The sequence below is a fragment of the Parambassis ranga genome, chromosome 6, assembly GCF_900634625.1.
Source record: "Parambassis ranga chromosome 6, fParRan2.1, whole genome shotgun sequence".
In the NCBI taxonomy this organism is placed as follows: domain Eukaryota; kingdom Metazoa; phylum Chordata; class Actinopteri; family Ambassidae; genus Parambassis; species Parambassis ranga.
In genome coordinates this window covers 6,211,077-6,232,880 of record NC_041027.1, presented here as the reverse complement: position 1 = coordinate 6,232,880, position 21,804 = coordinate 6,211,077, and the positions used below count along the sequence as shown (strand labels likewise).

Sequence of the window (21,804 nt, the reverse complement as noted above, 5' to 3'; positions counted from 1 at the left end):
AATTAAGAAGAAAAAAATGTGTGTGTGTGTTGTGTCAGACCTGCAGTGGACCACAGACGGAGAGTGTCTGGAGTACTGGTTCATGTGCTCTCTAACCAAATGTCTGAAGCTGATGAGGAGCTCTGTGGTTTCTGGTACACCGTGATCTGGCCAGGCGGTGAAGTGGAAGTGACGAACTGATCGAGTCTCTGCGGTTTTCACCTAGAGGACAAACAGCACACAGACTCAACTAGTAACTGGACTACAAAGCTCTTTTTAAACAATCATTGGGGACACTGCAACATTAGATCACAGGCCAAAGTATGTGTTAATGCTGCTAATTTATTACTCTTGGCATGTCTAATGGTCTAACATTTCATGCAAAATGCTTAGCTACGTTTCACCACTTGAGTGGCTCCTTCTGTTCTACTGCAGCATTGTAGCATTAGTGTTCGAACCTACTGAAAAGTGACATGCTACATCTTGATGCTTACATTTTTAATGTCAAAGTCCCTAATGGTCCAGTCTTCAAGTGGTATTTCAGAGGTTGTTGTCACAGTGATGTTTTCAAAGTGCTTGGTGCCAGGACTCCAGTATTGCTCACATTTTACCTGGAAAGGAAAAACAATGGTTCATGTATGTGCATGCAGCTGTGGAGTTGTGTTGTTATTGCTTTCACTTACTCGTCCCTGCTCGTTACAGCGTGTAAGCATGACCAGAGTCTGCACATTCTTCTCCCAGATCATCCTCCAGAACTCGTTGACCGTGGCGGGCAAAGGACCCTGAGCTGCAATGAACTCCTTCCTGGAGTTGTACCCCTGCCAAATAAAAGATAAGTTCAGTTTTCTAGAAGACACTCGAATGTTGATGAAGGGGCAGCAGTTTGAATGGCATGCCACTAAGCAGCAGTTTTGTTGTTCAGAAGCATGTTTTACTGAAGCAATGAGACAGAGCGCTGCTTCACAGATTGTCAGTACGCACCGGCATGTAGTTAGCATTGATGTAGTCATCATATGGGTTTCCATGGACAATAGAGAGTTTCACCCTAGAAAAGTCATCTAGTAGCCAAACAAGAAGAAATGGCATGGCTGCAGTTATACTCAATAATTAAAAATAATTGAGTCATAGCAGAGGATTTTATACATTGTTATGAACTGAAAAGATGTATGATGCACAGGCATGTTTAATTTAGGTTAAAGAGAGAGGGGGTGTTATTGTTGACAGCAGCTGAGGTGGGATTGGTAGAGGGGTGACTCACAGGGAAGCACGTTGTTGTAGCGGTTCTTTGGTTTGTTCTCTGGAGACAAAGCGTGTATTTTTGCCTGCCCAGTGCCAACAATCTTCAGGTCCTATAAAATAAGTTAGAAAAAGGATGATTAGACAGATGACTTGATTTTACTTCCAGCTATCATTGTTTTTTAATTTTACTGCACAAGTTTGAGGATTGATAGGCTCATGGCATCATGTTGAAGGAGACAGTTCAGAGTTCTACTCATGCAACATATGGATTATGTTTTACCTCAAATTCTTCTGCAAAGCCACAGTTGGAGTCTGCTTTCTGTTTATTGTAGAAGGCTTCATAGTCCTCCGCTCTCACAGCCATGCTTCTGCTCAAAAGGAGAGATCAGAGTAACAATTTGGTTCTGAAAATCAATGTTACAATTTGAATCATACTGATGGATGTAAAGAAGTATAGAGTATACACTCACACTTTGGCTCTGGAAAAAAAAACAAAGAAGGAAAAAACAATTTCAGAACATTTTTGTGATGTCTTGTAGTGTTCAGTATGAAATAGCACAGTCAGCATGAAAACCTTACCTCATGGAGTGAATCTGGATGTCTGATGGTGCTTTATTGGCTAACCTACGGTACAATAAATAAACAGTGAGTCCACAATTTGTTTCTACACATTCTGACTTAATATCAGTGGTGACAAACCTTTTCCAGTAGATAATGAAGCCGATGAGGACGAAGAAAAGAAAGGAAAATATTCCTGCTACTGTTCCAACAGCAATGGCGATGACAGCTGGACAGTTCACAACAAACATCACAACAAAAAGACAAAGACACAAAGTAAGCATTTTAGCACATTACATACAGACTTTATAGCAAAGGAAACCCCCCTTCAGTCCTGACCTTGGTCGTTTGGGAGAACAATCTCTACAGAGAGGTTTGTTATCGAATACAGTGACTCTGTACTATTCACATGACCACGACCATCCAATACCAGGAGGGGTAGGAGCACAGTGGCATATCTGCACAAAAAACAAAGAACAAGAGATGTAAAGTAAACAATATGGTACATTTGGGTCGAATTTTAGAAGTACAAATACTGCGTCATTCTGATGTGTTATAAACACTTTTTATGTACTACTCCTAAGGAGCAGTATGCAGAAAATTTCCCATGAATGCCTTTTGTAGTATCTTTATTTCAGGAAGTTGAGGATTACAGATCAGTCAGTCAGTGTGCAGTCTCTACAGTCTCATGAGCTCTTCACCCATTTAGTATTATGATGCTGACTCATAATAAGAAAAAATTTAGTTTGCATTCCTACCTGTATTTATTACCGGGATTCAGTGCACCATTACTGTAGCCTTCCCATGTGGAGTCATCTCCTATGATAATGACCATGTCACTGCTTCGTGTGAAGGTGGTTCTTCTGACTGTTGCCAGATAAACTGGAGCCTTCTGTTTTGTCCAGTCACCATAGGTGTTCCCCAAATACATCCCCAAATTAGAAGAATTAGCTGGAAGGACAGGAATTAAAATTAACAGAAAGCCATTTTCTTTTCATGAGTGATCTGTACTTGTGCACAATACTATCGGGAACTGAAATTTACAAGCAGGATGGCTTTTAGCTTTCTCTGTCAGCACAGCAGGCACAGAGGAGTTTATTACTTTGGCTGATTGTTATGATTAATTACTGACTGGCCAGGACTGGACAACCACAAAAAAGTGACAATGTTCTGTTACGACAAGAGCAACAAACCCACCAAAGTCGCCGTTTGCCACCAGCACCCCGACATATTGGATTGGCCCTTTAGAGTTGTCGAACTGCATCAGGTCAATCTGAATAGAGAATGTGTTTTGCGTCTTTTCTTTCAAGCTCTGAAAGGTTGCGAAGGGTGGAATGACAGGATCTTTGAAGGGAAAAAAGGGAAACATTTAGATTTTGTAGAGTTTCAATATCCCAAAGTAACTTTTTTTAAATCATGGTGGTAACTTTTGTAGCTTAAATACTTTTAAAAAAAGGTTGAACATAATTGGTATTATAAAGCATGTCTTACTTGTGATGCCTGTCCGACAGTTGACAGGCACAGGTGTGCTGGGTCTTCCACAGCTTTGTGTCTCCATTGTTAGGTTATATTGAGTATAATGTGTGAGGTTTGTCTTGACAGTATAAGTACAGCATTTACTTATGTTGGTCACTCCATTGCTTGAATTGATCTGGAAGCTTGAGTACTGTCCACTGGGCTTAGTCCAATTTATGATGAGTTGTGCCACTTCACTGTTTGGACCATAACATTCTAACTTTGGCACAGGGCTTGCATCTGCAGCATCAAACAGAAATACACGTCAGAAAGTACATCCATGAATAAAGCTTGCTTGAACCTACAGTAATCTGAGCATAGATGAAATTAAAGGGATTATTAATTGCATGTATTATGACCATACTTGTGCAGCTGGAACTCCATATTGGTGCACCCTGTGTTCCATCAGAGGTCTCTGTAGTAACGCTGAAGTTATACTGGCTACCAGGATTCAGGTCATTGATCTTATACTGTATGCCATTCACTATGGTACTGTCACAGCTGCCACCTTCTGCTGGTTGCCAGGTGAAATTGTAACGATAGGTCTGCTTATAATCAACAGGTTTCTCCCAACTGACATCGATGTTCGTCTCATTTGTAGAAGCCGTGAGGGACTGCACGCTCTCTGGTCCTAATTGTTTGAAATGCATTTAAGAGACATTAATATCAAACCAGACAATCAGTGTGAAAGAGGGCAGTGGAGAGCGGGTGGAAATAGAAAGCCCTTACTTGTGGTTACCATGTAGAAGTAAACCTTGGCACTCTCAAAATCCAGAGCTCCCACAGTTGTCACAGAGATGTTGTAAGAAGTTCCCGAAAGCAGGGAGGGAAAAACATGACTTGTGTTGGTGGTAGTTGCAGTTGTGGATTGGTTTCCCTGGGATTGTGTGTAAGCCAGTTTGTAGAAGAAAGATGCACCGGTCATAAAAGGAGCTTCTACCCATTTAAATTCAACTGACCTCGTTGTCTTCATCAGGATCTCAATCAGGCCAGGAGGGTTTGGGACTGTATGGATAGGATGCAGCACATCAGCTTAAACAAAACCTGTCCTGAAACATTCATTTTTTGTGGCCAACCCATAACATCAAACTTGGAAAAGCTACTTGATTATATTATTGCAGATAATGCTTGCACACACACTGAGAAAATATTTTTTGCTTTTACGAATTTTAACTAAAATCATTTTAAAACATTATTTTAAACAAATAAAAAACGAAATCTTAAAAAAAAGTGTTTTTTATACTCACATGTTGCATTAGTTATAGATTCAGATGATGCATTGAAGGGACCACTAAATGTGGTTACTCTGACGTTGTATGGCCTTCCAGCAGACAGGTTCTCAAACTTGTAGGAGGTATTGGTAAGTTTTACCTCCAATTGCTGGCCTGTTGCGTTTATGTAAACTGTGTAATAGTCCACATTTCCAGAAGGTTTTTCCCACATCACTAAGATAGAACTATTGCTGCCCTGACTGGAGACACTGATGAGCCGAACAATCTCGGGCTCTGTTAATGTGCAGAAGAAGAAATATTACACCATGTGCACAGTTAGTATTTGGACCACATTTATGCATATTTTACCTAACTCCAAACTTGAAAGATGAGGTATAATGAGGAAAGTTAGAAAAGTTTATCTATACATTTTAAAAGTAATTTGTTTTATCTGTAGTTGCATATTAAATCTGCACAGTAATAGTTTTTTTTTTATTCTCTTACCTAAATTTTAAATATCTTAAACATTCAGGTTTACTGTTTATCAATATATTTGGATTGACTGAGAGCACTGTAGTTGTTCAATGATAAGAAATTAATCCTCAAAAATACAACTTCCCTAATGATTGTGCACACTGTGTAAATACATGACAACTTGAAAAAGGAGTAACAGACATGACAGTGAAGAGACTTACTGGTGTACTGGAAGGTCATTTTTTCTTCTCCTTTGATGCCATTTGCTGCTATGACAGAGACATAGAAGGTGCAATTGGTCCCAGCAGTGAGTTGTGAGATCTCGATGGATTCTTCCACCACAGTTTTGTTTTGGGAGCCACAGCCTGAAGTCTTAACAAAATACTGATAGCCTGCCTTGTACTCAAAGGGTTTGGACCAGTGCAGACGTATTGTACTTGTGTTCAAGGTTTCTGCCTCCAAACCTGTTACACTATATGGCCCTGCAAACGCAACAGACAGTATTACTTGCCACCATATAATTTTAAAAGCTTAACAACAGCTATGTGTTTTACTTTAGTTTAAGACAGTGTTTCTGAATTATACATACGTGTGGAGTAGTTAACTGTCCTCTGCTCAGCTGGGGTGCCATCTGCTGCCAGCGTAGTGACAGTGAAGTTGTATCCACTCCCAGAGGAAAGGTCAGTGATGGTTCTGTTTTTTGAAGACTCTGTTGTGTTGTATACAGCAGAGGAGGAGCCATTGGTGACTCGCACCTCATAAGTGTAGTCTGGTTTGCTGTCCGGCTGCGTCCACATCAAGGTCACTGCACTTGTGGTGATTTCTGTCTGAGTCAGATTGGTTACAGCATACGGTCCTGAGAAAGTATTTTAGAAAAAACAATATTGTAACTTAGCCATCACACAGACTGTATCAGACTGTAATGAAAACATATACTGCAGCTGACAACCCTGGTGTGATTGGGTGTTGTCCAGCTACTCACTAGTATATTTCGTTGCTGTCACTGCTGTGCTCTCATAAAGTACACCATCGGTAACAACAGAGATAGTGTAGGGGCTTCCGGACTCCAGATTTTCCAGCAAGATCCAATTGGTATCACGGTGAATGATGCTGTTATTGGTGGAAACACTGAAGTTGTACTGATTATAATCCATATTCTTTGGCAGAGGCCAGGTAAAGTTGATGGAATTGACTGTCTGAGACCCCACACTGATAGGGCCAGGAGGGTTGGGAACTGGACAAAAAAAAAGAAGATCAGTAATCAGTCTAAATACTACAGGTCCACTGTAAATGTTTTAATCAAAGGTACTAAGTTGACGTAACTCACAGGTTGCATTTAAAACACTTCTGTTATTTTGTTCGGGCCCACTTTTGGTGACAACAACCACAAGGTAAAGCACCCCTGGTTTCAAGTCCTCAACTGATTGGCTTAAAGTTGTGTTGCTCAGATTCGTATAGTTTTTCACCAGCTGCATGTCTCTGTACAGCAGCACGGAATACGAGGACACTTTGCCCTGTGCTTGTGTCCAGCTCACAAACATACTGGTTGTAGTTCCAATGGCCATTAGCGAAACTGTGTCAGGACCTAGAAAAACAGCAGTACACAAAACCTTGATTAAATAAACAAGATAGAATAAAGGTGAGTTCCTTTTTAAAAAAAATCTAGTAGACCAATCTGCCTTTCTATTTCTGTGTGTGGCCAGAACAGAGGAGAGTGTAAATTGATCTATTACTAATCTATTACTTCAGCCTCTTCAGACTCCAACCTGACATGTAAACACTGATTTAGAGTAATCATATGACATGACTGTGTTTTGGAAGTATTTCCAAAGAGGTAGTTAATTGCAAAATTGATCACGTTTAGAAACCCATTACAGGTATTTGTAGAACATACTTGTGTACTTCCATATGCTTTCCTCTTTGGACATCACATTTGCCACAACTGTGACAACCTTGAACATGTACTGTTGTCCAGGGACCAGCTGGTTGAAGGTGAAAGTCTCATTGTTTGTTGAGTTACTCCTAACCACAAAGCCCTCAGCGACTGCGTCCACCTTGTAGGAGTAGGAAGGCTTATAATCACTTTGTCTGAGCCAAGTCAGCTGGATGACTGTTGTGTTGGTATATTCCACTGTGAGGTTAGTCACTGCTTTGGGATCTGTAGCCGAAACAGTGAATGTTATGCAACAAGAAAGTAACACCACATCAAAAAAATGGTATTTGGTATTATTGTTTAGTGTGGGATTTTTGATTTGCATAGTATACTTGGAAGTCCTTACTTGTGTAACTGGACGTTTTTTCCACAGAGGATTGGCTTTCTGGTGCAGCTATCGTTGTGACATTGAAACTGTATCCTGAACCAGGCTCCAGATTTTGTACTTCAGTGTTGTTACTGCTGACCGTTATTGAGTTAACACGTACGTTTGTGGCATTGTAGGTTTCAACCAAGTATGTGTAAGTCCCCTGGCTTCCCACTGGGTCTGACCATTCCACTTTCACTGAAGTGGTAGAGTAAGGACGGGCTACAAGTTTCACCACTGGGTTTGGCACTACAAAGACATAACATAAAAGTATGAAGTGTAATTAAAATGTATTAAATAACAGTTGTTTTCTGCCATATACTATATGTAATGTAATTTGCAGTTTTCCCAGCTTTTACCTGGAAAAATAACACTACATCATGTTGTACTTACAAGTGTAAGTGGAACTGTAGACAGCTGTGCTATTTAGATTTTGGGGTCCAACAGTTTGAACTGTTATGTTGTAGCAGGTGCCAGACTGGAACTGAGACAGCTCTGTGCTATTTTCTGTTGAGACTTTACTTTGTATTACAGCACCACTGGACTGGTAGGTGATAGAGTATGTGATGTTTGGAGCATCCTTCATCCTGGTGGGAGTTTCCCATGCAAGTTGGAGAGAAGAGTTGGTCCTTTGAGTGATGATGATGGGACCAGGAGGTGTGGGATCTGAGAGGTAGGCACACACACACACACACTTAGCACTTGACAATTTACTCTAAGGATTGTTGGCATTTTGGCATGTTGGACAAACAATAATGAATATGAATAATGTAGGATGTAAAACTTACAGGTGGCAAAGGAAGACTGCAGAGACGAGTTCATGAGGTTTCCAGCTACAGCAGTCACTGTGATGACAAAGAGTCTTCCAGGATATAGACTGCTGAAGTAGGCTGTGTTCTGTTTTGTAATAATGGAATTGATAAAATCCAAATTTGTGATGTTCACCACATAGTGATCAACATTTCCCACTGGTAAAGCCCAACTGATGTTCATGCTGTCAGTTTCTGCTTTTGCTGTAATGTTGATGGGCATTTCAGGCTCTAAACAATGAAAAAATTAACACTGGTTTATATACATGATTATATACATAATAAATAGAAATAAAGTAAATGTAAAGGGAAATAACATTTCTAGTGAAGAAGGTAGTGGCATGTAAGGTATGAATAACACTTTTCTTCATGTCACACATACTTGTAAAGGTTGTTATGTAGCTTTTTTCCCCCTCATTTGACAGTGCTACAGCGGCAGCAGCCACTGTAATGTTGTACTGTGATCCAGGGATTAATTTTGTAATAGTAAAGGATGTTTCATTTGTGCTGACATTTGTTGTATTCCACTGGATTTTGTACCAGTCAGCATTACCATCTGGTTTAGTCCAGTTTAAAAACACAGATGTTGTTGTGACAAAAGTCTTTAGATTGCGGATCATGGCTGGTTCTGCAAATACAAGGAAAACAAATTCAACATGACATTTACAGCTTTAAGTACAGTGTAAATTTAATGAGAAAAGATATTGATCGAAAGCTTACTTGTGATGGCGGAGATTTTCAAAGTTTCCCCTTCTGTTTTATTGTCTCCAGCCAAAGCAGTGATGTTTACTGTATAGCTAGTGCCAGGTACAAGGTCTGATAGATTAGCACTGGTACTTGTGGTGTAATAAGGAAGTGAGCTATACAGCTCTACCTTGTACTGAAAAACTTGACCTAGAGGCTGGGTCCAGTTGAGTGCGATGGAGGTGGTGGTTGTGGACATGGTATAATTTATAACTTTAGCTGGTCCTAAGGATGGAAAAAAGAGGGGGGAAATCAACAATAACAACAACATGAGAATAAGAATAAGAATAAGAATAAGAATAAGAATAAGAATAAGAATAAGAATAAGAATAAGAATAAGAATAAGAATAAGAATAAGAATTCACAATGGTGAATCAAAAGGCACCCCAAACTTCAGAGGAGAGGACATGTCAGTAAATTTTTAAGAATCTGAGTATTTCTGCCTTTCAATTTGTAGGATTATCAAGAGTTGTCACCATTTCAACATGACATCACTATGAAGCCAGTGTTATTTGGTACATTTAGGGCTTCGGCACAAACATGGCCCAGCAACATGAAACATGATCAGCTCCCTACGTATACATGCAGTCCTCATACTGACCTGGCAAAGCCACACACCATGAACTTGTTTACTTACTGGTGTACTGGTAGACAGTGTTAGTCTGTCCTTCAGTGTAACCATCCTGTGCCACTGCACTGACTGTTATTGTATACTGGACACCAGCAGTCAGGTTAGTAATGGACCTAAATGTCTCAGACACATTTACAGAGCCTTTTGTTTCTCCTCCAATCCACTGTACTCTATAGAAAGAGCTGTTTCCCAGTGGTTCAGTCCAGCTCACAGACACAGAGGATGTTGTAACATTAGTGACAGTGAGATGTCTGACTACCTCAGGCTCTGTGGGTGGAAGATAAATTAAAAATGGTGAATTAAAGAAAGAATGAAAAGGCACCCCAAACTTCAGACTGTTACTAAGTAGAGGAGAGGACATGTCGGGAAATTGGAAGAATTTAAGTATTTCTGCCTTTCAATTTGTAGGATTATCAAGAGTTGTCACCATTTCAACATGACATCACTATGAAGCCAGTGTTATTTGGTACATTCAGGGCTTCGGCACAAACATGACCCAGCAACATGAAACATGATCAGCTCCCTACGTATACATGCAGTCCTCATACTGACCTGGCAAAGCCACACACCATGAACTTGTTTACTTACTGGTGTACTGGTAGACAGTGTTAGTCTGTCCTTCAGTGTAACCATCCTGTGCCACTGCACTGACTGTTATTGTATACTGGACACCAGCAGTCAGGTTAGTAATGGACTTAAATGTCTCAGACACATTTACAGAGCCTTTTGTTTCTCCTCCAATCCACTGTACTCTATAGAAAGAGCTGTTTCCCAGTGGTTCAGTCCAGCTCACAGACACAGAGGATGTTGTAACATCAGTGACAGTGAGATGTCTGACTACCTCAGGTTCTGTCGGAGGAAGAGAAGCTCATGAGAATGAATAAAAAATTGAGAAATGTAGAGGCACCAATGAAAGCTTCTGACTGTGACAACAGAGGAGAGGACATGTCAGTAAATTGGAAGACTGTGTAAGTCTCTCTTTTCAAGGATGAAGGAGAACAAATACTAGTAACCATTGCAACATAGCATGACATGGTGGATTGCAACTTAAGAGATCCTGTACAACATGGTGGGTAATTATTGAGGACAATCAGATCCCTACAGATAGTATATGGAGAGCTCAGTCTGAGCTGACAAAGCCACACTTACTGGTGTACTGGTAGACAGTGTTTCTCTGTCCTTCAGTGTAACCATCCTGTGCCACTGCACTGACTGTTATTGTATACTGGACACCAGCAGTCAGGTTAGTAATAGACCTAAATGTCTCAGTCACATTTACAGAGCCTTTTGTTTCTCCACCAATCCACTGTACTCTATAGAAAGAGCTGTTTCCCAGTGGTTCAGTCCAGCCCGCAGAAACAGAGGATGTTGTAACGTCAGTGACAGTGAGATGTCTGACTACCTCAGGCTCTGTGGGTGGAAGATACATTCACAATGGCGAATTAAAGAAAGAATGAAAAGGCACCCCAAACTCCAGACTGTTACAGAGTAGAGGAGAGGACATGTCAGTGAAATGGAAGAATCTGAGTATTTCTGCCTTTCAATTTGTAGGATTATCAAGAGTTGTCACCATTTCAACATGCAGTCCTCATACTGACCTGGCAAAGCCACACACCATGAACTTGTTTACTTACTGGTGTACTGGTAGACAGTGTTAGTCTGTCCTTCAGTGTAACCATCCTGTGCCACTGCACTGACTGTTATTGTATACTGGACACCAGCAGTCAGGTTAGTAATGGACCTAAATGTCTCAGACACATTTACAGAGCCTTTTGTTTCTCCTCCAATCCACTGTACTCTATAGAAAGAGCTGTTTCCCAGTGGTTCAGTCCAGCTCACAGACACAGAGGATGTTGTAACATTAGTGACAGTGAGATGTCTGACTACCTCAGGCTCTGTGGGTGGAAGATAAATTAAAAATGGTGAATTAAAGAAAGAATGAAAAGGCACCCCAAACTTCAGACTGTTACTAAGTAGAGGAGAGGACATGTCGGGAAATTGGAAGAATTTAAGTATTTCTGCCTTTCAATTTGTAGGATTATCAAGAGTTGTCACCATTTCAACATGACATCACTATGAAGCAAGTGTTATTTGGTACATTCAGGGCTTCGGCACAAACATGACCCAGCAACATGAAACATGATCAGCTCCCTACGTATACATGCAGTCCTCATACTGACCTGGCAAAGCCACACACCATGAACTTGTTTACTTACTGGTGTACTGGTAGACAGTGTTACTCTGTCCTTCAGTGTAACCATCCTGTGCCACTGCACTGACTGTTATTGTATACTGGACACCAGCAGTCAGGTTAGTAATGGACTTAAATGTCTCAGACACATTTACAGAGCCTTTTGTTTCTCCTCCAATCCACTGTACTCTATAGAAAGAGCTGTTTCCCAGTGGTTCAGTCCAGCTCACAGACACAGAGGATGTTGTAACGTTAGTGACAGTGAGATGTCTGACTACCTTAGGTTCTGTTGGAGGAAGAGAAGCTCATGAGGATGAATAAAAAACTGAGAAATGCAGAGGCACCTATGAAAGCTTGTGACTGTGACAACAGAGGAGAGGACATGTCAGTAAATTCGAAGACTGAGTAAGCATCTCTTTTCAAGGATGAAGGAGAACAAATACTGGTCACCATTGCAACATAGCATAACATGGTGGATTGCAACTTAAGAGATCCTGTACAACATGGTGGGTAATTATTGAGGACAATCAGATCCCTACAGATAGTATATGGAGAGCTCAGTCTGAGCTGACAAAGCCACACTTACTGGTGTACTGGTAGACAGTGTTAGTCTGTCCTTCAGTGTAACCATCCTGTGCCACTGCACTGACTGTTATTGTATACTGGACACCAGCAGTCAGGTTAGTAATGGACCTAAAAGTCTCAGTCACATTTACAGAGCCTTTTGTTTCTCCACCAATCCACTGTACTCTATAGAAAGAGCTGTTTCCCAGTGGTTCAGTCCAGTTCACAGACACAGAGGATGTTGTTACGTCAGTGACAGTGAGATGTCTGACTACCTCAGGCTCTGTCGGAAGAAGAAAAGCTCATGAGGATGAATAAACATTGAGAAATGCAGAGGCACCAATGAAAGCTTGTGACTGTGACAACAGAGCAGAGGTCATGTCAGTAAATTGGAAGACTGAGTAAGTCTCTATTTTCAAGGATGAAGAAGAACAAATACTGGTCACCATTGCAACATAGCATAACATGGTGGAGCTAGTGGTTGGATTGCAATTTAAGAGATCCTGTACAACATGGTGGGTATATATAGGACAATCAGCTCCCTACAGATAGTATATGGAGAGCTCAGTCTGAGCTGACAAAGCCACACTTACTGGTGTACTGGTAGACAGTGTTTCTCTGTCCTTCAGTGTAACCATCCTGTGCCACTGCACTGACTGTTATTGTATACTGGACACCAGCAGTCAGGTTAGTAATGGACTTAAATGTCTCAGACACATTTACAGAGCCTTTTGTTTCTCCACCAATCCAGTGTACTCTATAGAAAGAGCTGTTTCCCAGTGGTTCAGTCCAGCTCACAGACACAGAGGATGTTGTAACATCAGTGACAGTGAGATGTCTGACTACTTCAGGTTCTGTCGGAGGAAGAGAAGCTCATGAGAATCAATAAAAAATTGAGAAATGTAGAGGCACCAATGAAAGCTTCTGACTGTCACAACAGAGGAGAGGACATGTCAGTAAATTGGAAGACTGTGTAAGTCTCTCTTTTCAAGGATGAAGGAGAACAAATACTGATCACCATTGCAACATAGCATAACATGGTGGATTGCAACTTAAGAGATCCTGTACAACATGGTGGGTAATTATTGAGGACAATCAGATCCCTACAGGTAGTATATGGAGAGCTCAGTCTGAGCTGACAAAGCCACACTTACTGGTGTACTGGTAGACAGTGTTTCTCTGTCCTTCAGTGTAACCATCCTGTGCCACTGCACTGACTGTTATTGTATACTGGACACCAGCAGTCAGGTTAGTAATGGACCTAAATGTCTCAGTCACATTTACAGAGCCTTTTGTTTCTCCACCAATCCACTGTACTCTATAGAAAGAGCTGTTTCCCAGTGGTTCAGTCCAGCTCGCAGACACAGAGGATGTTGTAACGTCAGTGACAGTAAGATGTCTGACTACCTCAGGCTCTGTGGGTGGAAGATAAATTCACAATGGTGAATTAAAGAAAGAATGAAAAGGCACCCCAAACTTCAGACTGTTACAGAGTAGAGGAGAGGACATGTCAGTGAAATGGAAGAATCTGAGTATTTCTGCCTTTCAATTTGTAGGATTATCAAGAGTTGTCACCATTTCAACATGACATCGCTATGAAGCCAGTGTTATTTGGTACATTCAGGGCTTCGGCACAAACATGACCCAGCAACATGAAACATGATCAGCTCCCTACGTATACATGCAGTCCTCATACTGACCTGGCAAAGCCACACACCATGAACTTGTTTACTTACTGGTGTACTGGTAGACAGTGTTACTCTGTCCTTCAGTGTAACCATCCTGTGCCACTGCACTGACTGTTATTGTATACTGGACACCAGCAGTCAGGTTAGTAATGGACTTAAATGTCTCAGACACATTTACCAAGCCTTTTGTTTCTCCTCCAATCCACTGTACTCTATAGAAAGAGCTGTTTCCCAGTGGTTCAGTCCAGCTCACAGAAACAGAGGATGTTGTAACGTTAGTGACAGTGAGATGTCTGACTACCTCAGGTTCTGTTGGAGGAAGAGAAGCTCATGAGGATGAATAAAAAACTGAGAAATGCAGAGGCACCAATGAAAGCTTGTGACTGTGACAACAGAGGAGAGGACATGTCAGTAAATTGGAAGACTGAGTAAGCATCTCTTTTCAAGGATGAAGGAGAACAAATACTGGTCACCATTGCAACATAGCATAACATGGTGGAGCCAGTGGTTGGATTGCAACTTAAGAGATCCTGTACAACATGGTGGGTAATTATTGAGGACAATCAGCTCCCTACAGATAGTATATGGAGAGCCCAGTCTGAGCTGACAAAGCCACACTTACCGGTGTACTGGTAGACAGTGTTTCTCTGTCCTTCAGTGTAACCATCCTGTGCCACTGCACTGACTGTTATTGTATACTGGACACCAGCAGTCAGGTTAGTAATGGACCTAAATGTCTCAGACACATTTACAGAGCCTTTTGTTTCTCCACCAATCCACTGTACTCTATAGAAAGAGCTGTTTCCCAGTGGTTCAATCCAGCTCACAGACACAGAGGATGTTGTAACGTCAGTGACAGTGAGATGTCTGACTACCTCAGGCTCTGTGGGTGGAAGATAAATTAAAAATGGTGAATTAAAGAAAGAACGAAAAGGCACCCCAAACTTCAGACTGTTACTAAGTAGAGGAGAGGACATGTCAGTAAATTGGAAGAATTTAAGTATTTCTGCCTTTCAAATTGTAGGATTATCAAGAGTTGTCACCATTTCAACATGACATCACTATGAAGCCAGTGTTATTTGGTACATTCAGGGCTTCGGCACAAACATGACCCAGCAACATGAAACATGATCAGCTCCCTACGTATACATGCAGTCCTCATACTGACCTGGCAAAGCCACACACCATGAACTTGTTTACTTACTGGTGTACTGGTAGACAGTGTTAGTCTGTCCTTCAGTGTAACCATCCTGTGCCACTGCACTGACTGTTATTGTATACTGGACACCAGCAGTCAGGTTAGTAATGGACTTAAATGTCTCAGACACATTTACAGAGCCTTTTGTTTCTCCACCAATCCACTGTACTCTATAGAAAGAGCTGTTTCCCAGTGGTTCAATCCAGCTCACAGACACAGAGGATGTTGTAACATTAGTGACAGTGAGATGTCTGACTACCTCAGGCTCTGTCGGAGGAAGAGAAGCTCATGAGAATGAATAAAAAATTGAGAAATGTAGAGGCACCAATGAAAGCTTCTGACTGTCACAACAGAGGAGAGGACATGTCAGTAAATTGGAAGACTGTGTAAGTCTCTCTTTTCAAGGATGAAGAAGAACAAATACTAGTCACCATTGCAACATAGCATAACATGGTGGATTGCAACTTAAGAGATCCTGTACAACATGGTGGGTAATTATTGAGGACAATCAGATCCCTACAGATAGTATATGGAGAGCTCAGTCTGAGCTGACAAAGCCACACTTACTGGTGTACTGGTAGACAGTGTTAGTCTGTCCTTCAGTGTAACCATCCTGTGCCACTGCACTGACTGTTATTGTATACTGGACACCAGCAGTCAGGTTAGTAATGGACCTAAATGTCTCAGTCACATTTACAGAGCCTTTTGTTTCTCCACCAATCCACTGTACTCTATAGAAAGAGCTGTTTCCCAGTGGTTCAGTCCAGCTCGCAGACACAGAGGATGTTGTAACGTCAGTGACAGTAAGATGTCTGACTACCTCAGGCTCTGTGGGTGGAAGATACATTCACAATGGTGAATTAAAGAAAGAATGAAAAGGCACCCCAAACTCCAGACTGTTACAGAGTAGAGGAGAGGACATGTCAGTGAAATGGAAGAATCTGAGTATTTCTGCCTTTCAATTTGTAGGATTATCAAGAGTTGTCACCATTTCAACATGACATCACTATGAAGCCAGTGTTATTTGGTACATTCAGGGCTTCGGCACAAACATGACCCAGCAACATGAAACATGATCAGCTCCCTACGTATACATGCAGTCCTCATACTGACCAGACAAAGCCACACACCATGAACTTGTTTACTTACTGGTGTACTGGTAGACAGTGTTAGTCTGTCCTTCAGTGTAACCATCCTGTGCCACTGCACTGACTGTTATTGTATACTGGACACCAGCAGTCAGGTTAGTAATGGACTTAAATGTCTCAGACACATTTACAGAGCCTTTTGTTTCTCCACCAATCCACTGTACTCTATAGAAAGAGCTGTTTCCCAGTGGTTCAGTCCAGCTCACAGACACAGAGGATGTTGTAACGTTAGTGACAGTGAGATGTCTGACTACCTTAGGTTCTGTTGGAGGAAGAGAAGCTCATGAGGATGAATAAAAAACTGAGAAATGCAGAGGCACCAATGAAAGCTTGTGACTGTGACAACAGAGGAGAGGACATGTCAGTAAATTGGAAGACTGAGTAAGCATCTCTTTTCAAGGATGAAGGAGAACAAATACTGGTCACCATTGCAACATAACATAACATGGTGGATTGCAACTTAAGAGATCCTGTACAACATGGTGGGTAATTATTGAGGACAATCAGATCCCTACAGATAGTATATGGAGAGCCCAGCCTGAGCTGACAAAGCCACACTTACTGGTGTACTGGTAGACAGTGTTAGTCTGTCCTTCAGTGTAACCATCCTGTGCCACTGCACTGACTGTTATTGTATACTGGACACCAGCAGTCAGGTTAGTAATGGACCTAAATGTCTCAGTCACATTTACAGAGCCTTTTGTTTCTCCACCAATCCACTGTACTCTATAGAAAGAGCTGTTTCCCAGTGGTTCAGTCCAGTTCACAGACACAGAGGATGTTGTTACGTCAGTGACAGTGAGATGTCTGACTACCTCAGGCTCTGTCGGAAGAAGAAAAGCTCATGAGGATGAATAAAAATTGAGAAATGCAGAGGCACCAATGAAAGCTTCTGACTGTGACAACAGAGGAGAGGACATGTCAGTAAATTGGAAGACTGAGTAAGTCTCTATTTTCAAGGATGAAGAAGAACAAATACTGGTCACCATTGCAACATAGCATAACATGGTGGAGCTAGTGGTTGGATTGCAATTTAAGAGATCCTGTACAACATGGTGGGTATATATAGGACAATCAGCTCCCTACAGATAGTATATGGAGAGCTCAGTCTGAGCTGACAAAGCCACACTTACTGGTGTACTGGTAGACAGTGTTAGTCTGTCCTTCAGTGTAACCATCCTGTGCCACTGCACTGACTGTTATTGTATACTGGACACCAGCAGTCAGGTTAGTAATGGACCTAAATGTCTCAGTCACATTTACAGAGCCTTTTGTTTCTCCACCAATCCACTGTACTCTATAGAAAGAGCTGTTCCCCAGTGGTTCAGTCCAGTTCACAGACACAGAGGATGTTGTTACGTCAGTGACAGTGAGATGTCTGACTACCTCAGGCTCTGTCGGAAGAAGAAAAGCTCATGAGGATGAATAAAAATTGAGAAATGCAGAGGCACCAATGAAAGCTTCTGACTGTGACAACAGAGGAGAGGACATGTCAGTAAATTGGAAGACTGAGTAAGTCTCTATTTTCAAGGATGAAGAAGAACAAATACTGATCACCATTGCAACATAGCATAACATGGTGGAGCTAGTGGTTGGATTGCAATTTAAGAGATCCTGTACAACATGGTGGGTATATATAGGACAATCAGCTCCCTACAGATAGTATATGGAGAGCTCAGTCTGAGCTGACAAAGCCACACTTACTGGTGTACTGGTAGACAGTGTTACTCTGTCCTTCAGTGTAACCATCCTGTGCCACTGCACTGACTGTTATTGTATACTGGACACCAGCAGTCAGGTTAGTAATGGACCTAATTGACTCAGACACATTTACAGAGCCTTTTGTTTCTCCACCAATCCACTGTACTCTATAGAAAGAGCTGTTTCCCAGTGGTTCAATCCAGCTAACAGACACAGAGGATGTTGTAACATCAGTCACAGTGAGATGTCTGACTACCTCAGGCTCTGTGGGTGGAAGATACATTCACAATGGTGAATTAAAGAAAGAATGAAAAGGCACCCCAAACTCCAGACTGTTACAGAGTAGAGGAGAGGACATGTCAGTGAAATGGAAGAATCTGAGTATTTCTGCCTTTCAATTTGTAGGATTATCAAGAGTTGTCACCATTTCAACATGACATCACTATGAAGCCAGTGTTATTTGGTACATTCAGGGCTTCGGCACAAACATGACCCAGCAACATGAAACATGATCAGCTCCCTACGTATACATGCAGTCCTCATACTGACCTGACAAATCCACACACCATGAACTTGTTTACTTACTGGTGTACTGGTAGACAGTGTTACTCTGTCCTTCAGTGTAACCATCCTGTGCCACTGCACTGACTGTTATTGTATACTGGACACCAGCAGTCAGGTTAGTAATGGACTTAAATGTCTCAGACACATTTACAGAGCCTTTTGTTTCTCCACCAATCCACTGTACTCTATAGAAAGAGCTGTTTCCCAGTGGTTCAGTCCAGCTCACAGACACAGAGGATGTTGTAACGTTAGTGACAGTGAGATGTCTGACTACCTCAGGTTCTGTTGGAGGAAGAGAAGCTCATGAGGATGAATAAAAAACTGAGAAATGCAGAGGCACCAATCAAAGCTTGTGACTGTGACAACAGAGGAGAGGACATGTCAGTAAATTGGAAGACTGAGTAAGCATCTCTTTTCAAGGATGAAGGAGAACAAATACTGGTCACCATTGCAACATAGCATAACATGGTGGAGCCAGTGGTTGGATTGCAACTTAAGAGATCCTGTACAACATGGTGGGTAAATATAGAGGACAATCAGCTCCCTACAGATAGTATATGGAGAGCCCAGTCTGAGCTGACAAAGCCACACTTACCGGTGTACTGGTAGACAGTGCTTCTCTGTCCTTCAGTGTAACCATCCTGTGCCACTGCACTGACTGTTATTGTATACTGGACACCAGCAGTCAGGTTAGTAATGGACCTAAATGTCTCAGACACATTTACAGAGCCATTTGTTTCTCCACCAATCCACTGTACTCTATAGAAAGAGCTGTTTCCCAGTGGTTCAATCCAGCTAACAGACACAGAGGATGTTGTAACGTCAGTGACAGTGAGATGTCTGACTACCTCAGGCTCTGTGGGTGGAAGATACATTCACAATGGTGAATTAAAGAAAGAATGAAAAGGCACCCCAAACTTCAGACTGTTACTGAGTAGAGGAGAGGACATGTCAGTAAATTGGAAGAATTTAAGTATTTCTGCCTTTCAATTTGTAGGATTATCAAGAGTTGTCACCATTTCAACATGACATCACTATGAAGCCAGTGTTATTTGGTACATTCAGGGCTTCGGCACAAACATGGCCCAGCAACATGAAACATGATCAGCTCCCTACGTATACATGCAGTCCTCATACTGACCTGACAAATCCACACACCATGAACTTGTTTACTTACTGGTGTACTGGTAGACAGTGTTAGTCTGTCCTTCAGTGTAACCATCCTGTGCCACTGCACTGACTGTTATTGTATACTGGACACCAGCAGTCAGGTTAGTAATGGACCTAAATGTCTCAGACACATTTACAGAGCCTTTTGTTTCTCCTCCAATCCACTGTACTCTATAGAAAGAGCTGTTTCCCAGTGGTTCAGTCCAGCTCACAGAAACAGAGGATGTTGTAACGTTAGTGACAGTGAGATGTCTGACTACTTCAGGTTCTGTTGGAGGAAGAGAAGCTCATGAGGATGAATAAAAAACTGAGAAATGCAGAGGCACCAATGAAAGCTTGTGACTGTGACAACAGAGGAGAGGACATGTCAGTAAATTGGAAGACTGAGTAAGCATCTCTTTTCAAGGATGAAGGAGAACAAATACTGGTCACCATTGCAACATAGCATAACATGGTGGATTGCAACTTAAGAGATCCTGTACAACATGGTGGGTAATTATTGAGGACAATCAGATCCCTACAGGTAGTATATGGAGAGCTCAGTCTGAGCTGACAAAGCCACACTTACTGGTGTACTGGTAGACAGTGTTAGTCTGTCCTTCAGTGTAACCATCCTGTGCCACTGCACTGACTGTTATTGTATACTGGACACCAGCAGTCAGGTTAGTAATGGACCTAAATGTCTCAGTCACATTTACAGAGCCTTTTGTTTCTCCACCAATCCACTGTACTCTATAGAAAGAGCTGTTCCCCAGTGGTTCAGTCCAGTTCACAGACACAGAGGATGTTGTTACGTCAGTGACAGTGAGATGTCTGACTACCTCAGGCTCTGTCGGAAGAAGAAAAGCTCATGAGGATGAATAAAAATTGAGAAATGCAGAGGCACCAATGAAAGCTTCTGACTGTGACAACAGAGGAGAGGACATGTCAGTAAATTGGAAGACTGAGTAAGTCTCTATTTTCAAGGATGAAGAAGAACAAATACTGATCACCATTGCAACATAGCATAACATGGTGGAGCTAGTGGTTGGATTGCAATTTAAGAGATCCTGTACAACATGGTGGGTATATATAGGACAATCAGCTCCCTACAGATAGTATATGGAGAGCTCAGTCTGAGCTGACAAAGCCACACTTACTGGTGTACTGGTAGACAGTGTTACTCTGTCCTTCAGTGTAACCATCCTGTGCCACTGCACTGACTGTTATTGTATACTGGACACCAGCAGTCAGGTTAGTAATGGACCTAATTGACTCAGACACATTTACAGAGCCTTTTGTTTCTCCACCAATCCACTGTACTCTATAGAAAGAGCTGTTTCCCAGTGGTTCAATCCAGCTAACAGACACAGAGGATGTTGTAACATCAGTCACAGTGAGATGTCTGACTACCTCAGGCTCTGTGGGTGGAAGATACATTCACAATGGTGAATTAAAGAAAGAATGAAAAGGCACCCCAAACTCCAGACTGTTACAGAGTAGAGGAGAGGACATGTCAGTGAAATGGAAGAATCTGAGTATTTCTGCCTTTCAATTTGTAGGATTATCAAGAGTTGTCACCATTTCAACATGACATCACTATGAAGCCAGTGTTATTTGGTACATTCAGGGCTTCGGCACAAACATGACCCAGCAACATGAAACATGATCAGCTCCCTACGTATACATGCAGTCCTCATACTGACCTGACAAATCCACACACCATGAACTTGTTTACTTACTGGTGTACTGGTAGACAGTGTTACTCTGTCCTTCAGTGTAACCATCCTGTGCCACTGCACTGACTGTTATTGTATACTGGACACCAGCAGTCAGGTTAGTAATGGACTTAAATGTCTCAGACACATTTACAGAGCCTTTTGTTTCTCCACCAATCCACTGTACTCTATAGAAAGAGCTGTTTCCCAGTGGTTCAGTCCAGCTCACAGACACAGAGGATGTTGTAACGTTAGTGACAGTGAGATGTCTGACTACCTCAGGTTCTGTTGGAGGAAGAGAAGCTCATGAGGATGAATAAAAAATTGAGAAATGCAGAGGCACCAATCAAAGCTTGTGACTGTGACAACAGAGGAGAGGACATGTCAGTAAATTGGAAGACTGAGTAAGCATCTCTTTTCAAG

The 21,804-nt window shown here is 41.8% G+C and overlaps 1 protein-coding gene across 6 annotated transcripts in view; it reads right to left on the bottom strand.

Annotated features, from left to right (window-relative positions):
* LOC114437149 (receptor-type tyrosine-protein phosphatase beta) overlaps positions 1 to 21,804 on the bottom strand; it is a 38,578-nt gene that overhangs the window by 1,580 nt on the left and 15,194 nt on the right. The window contains exons 1-43 of one of the 6 annotated variants that reach the window (XM_028407630.1): positions 20,824 to 21,515; positions 20,253 to 20,513; positions 19,692 to 19,952; positions 17,383 to 17,643; positions 16,812 to 17,072; positions 16,251 to 16,511; positions 15,669 to 15,929; positions 15,108 to 15,368; positions 14,526 to 14,786; positions 13,370 to 13,630; positions 12,809 to 13,069; positions 12,238 to 12,498; positions 11,677 to 11,937; positions 11,095 to 11,355; positions 10,610 to 10,870; positions 10,049 to 10,309; positions 9,467 to 9,727; positions 8,806 to 9,054; positions 8,468 to 8,713; positions 8,065 to 8,316; positions 7,670 to 7,942; positions 7,256 to 7,525; positions 6,871 to 7,134; positions 6,304 to 6,561; positions 5,959 to 6,210; positions 5,566 to 5,832; positions 5,198 to 5,458; positions 4,539 to 4,796; positions 4,021 to 4,296; positions 3,656 to 3,922; positions 3,268 to 3,531; positions 2,974 to 3,120; positions 2,535 to 2,727; positions 2,116 to 2,234; positions 1,918 to 2,005; positions 1,798 to 1,842; positions 1,689 to 1,697; positions 1,499 to 1,586; positions 1,238 to 1,328; positions 961 to 1,037; positions 663 to 797; positions 474 to 590; positions 41 to 201 (exon numbers count right to left, since the gene is read on the bottom strand). In XM_028407630.1, coding sequence (XP_028263431.1) covers positions 41 to 201; positions 474 to 590; positions 663 to 797; positions 961 to 1,037; positions 1,238 to 1,328; positions 1,499 to 1,586; positions 1,689 to 1,697; positions 1,798 to 1,842; positions 1,918 to 2,005; positions 2,116 to 2,234; positions 2,535 to 2,727; positions 2,974 to 3,120; positions 3,268 to 3,531; positions 3,656 to 3,922; positions 4,021 to 4,296; positions 4,539 to 4,796; positions 5,198 to 5,458; positions 5,566 to 5,832; positions 5,959 to 6,210; positions 6,304 to 6,561; positions 6,871 to 7,134; positions 7,256 to 7,525; positions 7,670 to 7,942; positions 8,065 to 8,316; positions 8,468 to 8,713; positions 8,806 to 9,054; positions 9,467 to 9,727; positions 10,049 to 10,309; positions 10,610 to 10,870; positions 11,095 to 11,355; positions 11,677 to 11,937; positions 12,238 to 12,498; positions 12,809 to 13,069; positions 13,370 to 13,630; positions 14,526 to 14,786; positions 15,108 to 15,368; positions 15,669 to 15,929; positions 16,251 to 16,511; positions 16,812 to 17,072; positions 17,383 to 17,643; positions 19,692 to 19,952; positions 20,253 to 20,513; positions 20,824 to 21,103 — 9,383 coding nt within the window. In that variant the 5' untranslated portion in view covers positions 21,104 to 21,515. Of the gene's footprint in view, positions 1 to 40; positions 202 to 471; positions 591 to 662; positions 798 to 960; positions 1,038 to 1,237; positions 1,329 to 1,498; positions 1,587 to 1,688; positions 1,698 to 1,797; positions 1,843 to 1,917; positions 2,006 to 2,115; positions 2,235 to 2,534; positions 2,728 to 2,973; positions 3,121 to 3,267; positions 3,532 to 3,655; positions 3,923 to 4,020; positions 4,297 to 4,538; positions 4,797 to 5,197; positions 5,459 to 5,565; positions 5,833 to 5,958; positions 6,211 to 6,303; positions 6,562 to 6,870; positions 7,135 to 7,255; positions 7,526 to 7,669; positions 7,943 to 8,064; positions 8,317 to 8,467; positions 8,714 to 8,805; positions 9,055 to 9,466; positions 9,728 to 10,048; positions 10,310 to 10,609; positions 10,871 to 11,094; positions 11,356 to 11,676; positions 11,938 to 12,237; positions 12,499 to 12,808; positions 13,070 to 13,369; positions 13,631 to 14,525; positions 14,787 to 15,107; positions 15,369 to 15,668; positions 15,930 to 16,250; positions 16,512 to 16,811; positions 17,073 to 17,382; positions 17,644 to 17,953; positions 18,645 to 19,691; positions 19,953 to 20,252; positions 20,514 to 20,823; positions 21,516 to 21,804 lie in introns of those variants that run through there. The other 5 variants (XM_028407625.1, XM_028407626.1, XM_028407631.1 and 2 more) reach the window with 5 other exon arrangements.